Source organism: Patagioenas fasciata, chromosome 5 (genome assembly GCF_037038585.1).
Source record: "Patagioenas fasciata isolate bPatFas1 chromosome 5, bPatFas1.hap1, whole genome shotgun sequence".
Taxonomy (NCBI): domain Eukaryota; kingdom Metazoa; phylum Chordata; class Aves; order Columbiformes; family Columbidae; genus Patagioenas; species Patagioenas fasciata.
Genome location: NC_092524.1, coordinates 2,991,388 through 2,998,782, shown reverse-complemented (window position 1 = coordinate 2,998,782; position 7,395 = coordinate 2,991,388). Strand labels below are relative to the sequence as shown.

Sequence of the window (7,395 nt, the reverse complement as noted above, 5' to 3'; positions counted from 1 at the left end):
CCTGAGGAACAACTTAAACTTGACTTGAGAACCCAAACTTAATTCTGCAAGTACATGTGGGAAATAACCCCCCCAGCTCTTCCGAACTCAGTCCTGACCTGAACACCTTGAGCTCTTCTGCAGTTTGGGTCAGAAATACCTTCAAAAGAGCCCAAGGTTTGCAGCAATGGAGACAAAAAGTATATTAAAACTGATCGATTTAATTATTTAAACTATAATTAAAAAAACGTGCTCGATGCAGGTGAGGTATCACATGGAGATGCTCACACTCAAAACATAAAACTGATAAAACACGACCACATATGAACTAGAAAACGCATTACAATCCTTTGAAGATTTCTCATTCAGTGTAATGACACAGTCGGCCTATTTTTTCCTGACTTAAATATTCAGGCCAACATACAATAATAAAAACTTTCCTGAAATGATTTCTTGTAGAAAGAACGACAATTAAAATAAATACATATTTTGAAAAGATCTATTGCTCTGAGACTATGTCCATCACAAGCCACTAGATGTCAGCGTTATAGAACCAGTTTCAGGCTTAAAAGCATTAAGTCCACTTGGTTGATTTATCATCATCTTTACCGTGCCTGTGAAACACAGAACATGTCAACTGCATAAATAACCAAGCAAATATTTATGGTAGTAAATGGAACCCAAAATAACAGTCTCAGTTCACTTTTTCCCCCCCTTTACTTGATTTGACTTCAGATCGGTCTCATCGCAATGCTGAAAAGGTTTCAAAATAAGATGTAAATCATTTCAGGTTTTCTGACCACTCTTCCTAAAGCAGCGACATTGGGTTCTCACCTCAAAAACCAGCACTAAACGCTCTTTTTGTCAGCTACTGAAATACCTTGTAGATAAAGCTCTTTGTGGTAAATACAGTAGTTCATCCAGGTTGAAAATTATAAGGCACGTACATAATTTTTCTTTAAAAAACCCACGTATGTTAAACACGGTTACAATCGTGATATTTGGGCTGACCCACCGCAGCTCCTGGTTATTTTCCATGGGCTTGGACACACAGAATGCAAGACCATGAAATGCAGGAACATATAGAAAACCAAGAACGAAATGAAACACACGACATCGATACAACATCCGCGACCAAATCTCTTCCCATCCTTCCTTCGACAAACACCGACAATTGCAAAGCGCTCTTTGTTTTGCACTGCAAATACCTGACTTGATTTAGCTACAGGTGTTTAGCACTGAACAGCCACGATACCTGAAATCATTTTAAAAAAGGCTATTTTTTCCTCCCTTTTTTAACAAACCAAAGCTGCCAAGTCATCCTTGTTGGAAAAATAGGAAATACGAGGTAACTACAAAAATGCTGAAATAGAGCAACATCTGAGAAGAGAATGATAGTTAAGGAACATATGAAACCAAAGGTCAACAAACAGTTCTAGGCATTTATTCCAATATCTTAGAAAATAAAAAATATTCTTCATTGCATGACCATTTAAAGATAGAAAAGACAAATTTTGAGATTAAGCCAAAAGAAGATGTGATTTTTTTTCCTCATCTTTCCATTTGAAGCCGTGTTTATGCACAGTACAAATATCCCCTGCTCGTACAGTTTGAAGTCAGAAGACACACAAAGTCAGATAAGGTTCCTTTTCTCCTCCGAAAAGCTGCTCTGCCCCCCAAAAACTCCAACTGCACCCTCCCCAAATTTAGATTAAATTGGATTTTGGACCAGCCCAAATGAGCCCGACACCACCAGCAGGACCAGACTGAGACCATTCCCACACACTCGCTCAACAACGTTCCGCAATTACGCTTGGAAATCCACCTTAAGGCAAATTGAGATCCACCTTAAGGCAAATGGAGACCTATTTTGTTCTCTACCTCCCGCTGAAAATCGTCGCTTTTCAAATTTCAACCACGAACCTCAAGTTTAGAAATGAACCAACGACCGGCATAAAGAATGCTTTAACCAGAAAGAAATCAAAAGGACATGCTTTTCCCAACAGTATTTTCCCTTAACTCTCTACATTTTGTTAAAGCATTTTATGCGCTTTCGATAACATCAGATTGCAAGCTTTTTGGCAACTTTTTCCCCCTCAACATTCAGACAGTGTTCTCTGCAATCAGAACCACAACCTTAGTGCAATATTATATTTATTTCTTACAGTAATTTTGGTTGCCATACAAGAGTATTAAGGATTGGGGAAAAGTGCAAGTTACAGGAGCTTGATTTTTTTTTTTAATCAGTCGAAATAAGAGGAATTAAAGCACAAAAATTACAGCAACATAGATAACGTGAACACAAGTTGTTACACAAAGTATAGCGAGAAACATATTAATATCTAGAAAAGAAAAGAAAAAATGTAATGGGAGAAATCATCAATATTTGTGGCTCATACACATAATCATCGCCAGATCAACTGGGTAATTAATGCTTTTTAAGAACTGAGGAAAAAAAGAAAAGTCACTATTTTTATTAACTTAAGTACCACAAATAATTAACTTTTGTGATATGTAAATTCTGTAAATCAACAGTCACATCTAGTCATTTTATAATATATGAATTCAACTTAAAATGTTCTCAGACACCTAGGGCAAGGAGTCTGTGCAGTTATACACAATTTACATCTTGTAAGATTTTGGTATTGTATACACAAATATTACAGAAACTAGGCATGTAAATGCAATTTATTTAAATTACAGTATATAAACAAAAGTTGATCCTAAAACCCAGAATATCAGAACGTGTTTCATAGATCTCTAACAACTTGGTTTGCACTATCGTTAAGTAGAATGAAACAAATGGGTCTTCTCCCCTTTTCCCCCCCCAACATTTCCAGAGTGATGAAAATACTCGGAGGCAACGGCGTCTCTGTTACTATTGCTCTCTGTAGTAAAATCCTCACCCAGAGCTAGAGACCAATTCCTCTTGGCGGAGGTGGATTTTATTGGTGAGAAGCAGGTCCTCCCAGGTCTCCTTACCTTTCCTTTGTAAGACACAACGCAAAATAAACAGCTCTTGAGATGCGTTAAACCCCTCTTTGCTTTCCCCACTCGTATCGTACCGAGTCCTTCAGTACCTGAAAAGATTCACCAGCAAGAAACACACCTGCGTACCGAAGGGATGAGCCGGGGTTTACTGGGTACGTCAGCACTCGTTCAACGCAAATTCAACAAGGTTCGTGATTAAAAAGCAGCTTAAAAGTCAACTTCTACATTTTCTTTTACTACCGCGTTTTCTAATGTATTTTCTGGCACGTATTATAGAGGTAATATCATGTACCCAAAGAAACAAAAAATAAAATTATATATATATATAAAAGAAAAAAGAAACAGCATGGCATTAGTGGTTTATTTACTGAATTCTGTCGTATCACCAAATGGAAGACAACGATGGCTAAATTACCATTTTTACACTTCTTGAAGTATCTGATGGCCTCAAGTTGCCTGCATGGACTATCTGAACGAAACTGCCGTTTTTCTACACCGCCTATGGAAAAATTCAGTACTCTCGGAAGTAAAACGCCTTAGTGCTTGAGTTTTATTACAAGGTTACTTGGAACTTTCAAATACAAATAGAGCGTAGCAACAGATGTTAAGTCAAAAGATTGGTTGTTCCGTAAAGGGGGCAGGAGGCTAAATAAGTTGCTTTTTATGAGTATCCAATGCGTTGGTAACTACAACCACTTTTGAAGAAATATTCACCCTCCTTTGTAGAAGTTCTAGCAAAGATAGAAAATATAACACAGCTCTGCTGGTTCAGATGCATCCAAATGAGGTTGATTTTAAAAAGGTCAAGACTTTATAATTATTCCACAGAAATAGTAGTAAACCACAAAAGTTTTTTTTTGTCTTTTTTTTTTTGTTGTTTTGTTTTTAACTTTCTAGCACTGAAGTGGCACAAAGGCTGCCCAGTAGACCAGCCACTTATTTTCTTAAAATATTGTGCTTATAAACTATCTGTACAACTATTTAAACTTGCAGTAAAGAAAGATATTTAAAATGCTAAACTTTATGTACTCATACTAGGGCTGTTGCAGACCTAATTAGACACTTGTTTGTGAGCAAAAAATAATCACAATTAAAAAAAAAATTAGAGATAGGCTGGACTATATCAAGGACCATATCAAGGAAAGAAATTTCAGGTACCTTGCGCAATGTAAGAGAACCTGAACGTATGGTAGGTAGCCAGTCTAGCCATCCACACACAATGGACCCACCTTGAATAGTATGTTAAGAAAGACCTACAAAACTCACAGATATTAAGAGGTGTTAATTACAAGGGGAGCTCAAACATGCAGAGAGAGACTTGTTAACTTGAAAAACAAATGTTTTTAAAACAAGAAGTCAGATTAGAGTCACCTGGAGCTTTGGTACCACCACCCCGTCCTTGCTGGGCCACGGCCACCTGGTTTCCAGCAGGATCCACGTTCTTCCCCTGCGACCTCCCAAAGAGCCACCCCAAAAAGCTGCCCCTGAAGTGCTCATTCTGCTGCCCTTGTCCAGAAGCCAAACATACCAAAACAGCCTTAAAAATGAAAGCCTGGAAACCTCCCCAGTTCTCCTGGCCCTTGGAACATGTGCGTTCCGAAACGCTGCATAACCCTGCCAGCTTGCCATTACCTTTTTACCTCTTTCATTTCTCTTTACCTTTTTGGTTCCTTTTACCTTTTTGGTTCCTTTTTGGTTCCTTTTTACTTTCATTCGTTTCTTTTTACAAGCTGAAAACTTTCCATTGCTGCTAACAGGTTGAAATTCCTCTCTCACTTAAAAACCCTGGCAACCTTCCCCATTGGGAACGTTCGTCTCTCTTCTTATTCTTTCTTGGCCTGATGTTCAAAACCACTCACTGAATTAAACAGCATCTCTCAGGGTTCAGCACACTCGAGTATCCGACTGTGAAGTCCAAAAGATGCGTCTGTACACAACCCCAAATTTCTGCTGGCTCTGTAGAGTTCATATTGCGACTTGGCAGTAGTTTAGCTGGTTGAAAACTGGGGGTCTCAGGTTCAAACTAGCTTCATTTTGTTGTACCTCTAAGTGTGCAATCCTCCTTGTTTTGTTTTGTTTAATGCAACATCTGCATCGTCTTACAGGTCAAGTCAATGGAGCATGTATTGAACTTGTTCTGCCACCTTGGAAGAGCGCTAAGTATAACTGCAGAAATAAAGAAATACCAGGTAAAACAGAGCAAGGTTACCCTTGAACTAATTCCAGCAGAACAACCAGCTTCACTGCCAACAAATCAGAGAGCTAGACTAGTAAAAACCAGTAATATGAACTGTACCTGTCTTAATATTGTGCCTCTGCGACTATTAAAAATGGCTTTGAATGGTAATGAAGCGCTCTGGCCTCTTCAAGTGGACTAAGGGTTGGGGAAGGAATCCTGCTCAGAGACTGAATGGCAATAATATTGCGCTTTTCAATAAAAAAATGAAACGTTTGCAACTTTAAATGGAAAGAAAAGTGGTATGTGATGCTTCCAGCGGAAGGGCATTATCGAGAGATCATATTTTTGAAGTTAACAATTTTCTCTCTCTCATATCTCCCCACAACTTTGAAATAAAATGGCCCCACTCGTGTAACAGGTTCGGGTTTATGTTTGGGCATGTAGCATACAGTCTGCATTACCTGAGTACCAGGAATTCAACTGCTTTCCCCCTCCCACCCCCAATTTTGCTGGCACTCGCAGACAGACAAGGCATTTGGGGTATTTCAGTACCAGCCCATCTCTAGTTATCAACAGAAGTTTGTGAGGCAAAATAGCTATTCTTATCTGTCCAGCAGCTGTTTCAAAGCTCTTTCTATGTTCATTCTGTGCCCAACTCTAGTCACTCCAAGGTCTATCAGATCTTCCTTTTGTAGATTTGGTAAATGAGTGCCATCTATTTCATTGTCCATAAATGTTTCTTTATGTTCACCTAAGTTTAGACTTTCCAACCAATCTGCCACATCTGGTTTAGTCCACAGGTGGACAGGCTTAGTTGTAAAAGGCTTATTTGAGATTGGCTGTTGTAATATTGAGGGAGAAGGAGACCTGCTGCGCCCTGTGGTCAAGCCAAATAAGTCCCCAGAAGGGGGCTGGCTGGGTAGGCTAAATACATCGGACAAAGTTGGAGAAGGAGATGAAGCTGAAGCAGAAGCAGTCAGAGGAGCAGGCATGATGTCTTTATTAATCTCTGTTGGTGAAACCACAGGGCTTGGAGCATGTCTTGCTCCTGAGGTCCTACTGTCATAGTCTGGGGACCTGCTCTGCAGTGTGATCGGTTGGCTGGTTCCGGGTCGGACAGTAAAAGTGATTGTTGTACTTCGTGTACCTGAGACAGTACTCATGACTTCCGTGCTCCTGAAATCGCAAACAGACACGGAGAGTTAGATAAAGCAGCCGCCAGCTCACGGGCTGTCCATATCAACGCGTGGTAAACGTGGGTTTGGAATGCTCAAACGTTTTCATTGCTTAACGAGCAATAACAGGTTAAAAGTACTAAGATAGTATCATCGAACCTTTCCCATAAAACAGTCATCAATGGTAAGCCATACTTAAAAACAAAACCTTTGCTTATGAGCGGTTCAGAAAACACACTTTCCAGAGCACATTCTTCCTTTTGAAGGCTACACCAAATTCAGCCACGCTTAAATGAGAAACACCGGGTGGAATAAGCACACGGGCACTTGGAGCTCCCTGTGAAGTGCAATCAGGAGCTGATCCTCCCCTCATATGGAGAGGTAGGATCCCGCATTTCAGTTTTAATCTACCAGTTTTAAACACTGTTAGCATCCCTAACGATAGCAGTTATGGAAAATAGCAGCAGCATATCATTAACTTGATTTTGGATCTTTAGGCCTCAACTCAGTGAGTTTTAGGGTATGTTTGTATTCCCATTTGTTCACAGAACATGCTCCACAAGCTCCTCATATTTCCATTTCTGTTCAGCCGGCCTTTTCGTGCTTTAAAAATGAAACAGACCTTCTAAGGTGCATAAAAGGACTTCTGTGTCCTGTTCTCTCTACACTCTCTACTTTGGCAGTTTCACTCCAAAATGCTGGTTACTGTGCTTGCCCAGAGGTGATGTAGTTGTGATCAAGTCCCTGGCACTTATCTCTTGCCTAAAGGAAATTTCAGATTACAAACTAAGGCGGCGTGAAACCTGCCGAGAGGGAGCTCTGACGCCGAGGCTGAGCGGGTGGGTGAAGGAGCAGACCAGGCTGCTGTTGTCGAGTGGCTACGGAACGGATTTAGAAGGAGAAGATCCAGGTTGAGGTCTGTTCATTCATAAAATGTTCAACTCCACAGCCCTCACTTCTCAGGAGAAATCTCTGCCAGCCAGCGTGCGCACCTCAAGATCTTCCACTGAATCTCTGGGTGGCTTAAGCTCCGGAGATTTCAGTTTTAAAATATCCTGTCAACTAGGAAAA

The 7,395-nt window shown here is 40.1% G+C and overlaps 1 protein-coding gene across 5 annotated transcripts in view; it reads right to left on the bottom strand.

Annotated features, from left to right (window-relative positions):
- Positions 1–2,116: 2,116 nt before the first annotated feature.
- Positions 2,117–7,395, bottom strand: part of SHANK2 (SH3 and multiple ankyrin repeat domains 2) — a 313,850-nt gene continuing 308,571 nt past the window's right edge. For all 5 annotated transcript variants that reach the window (XM_071808790.1, XM_071808789.1, XM_065839072.2 and 2 more), the window contains one exon: positions 2,117–6,325. In XM_071808790.1, the coding sequence (XP_071664891.1) occupies positions 5,752–6,325 (574 nt within the window). In that variant the 3' untranslated portion in view covers positions 2,117–5,751. The remainder of the gene's footprint in view (positions 6,326–7,395) is intronic.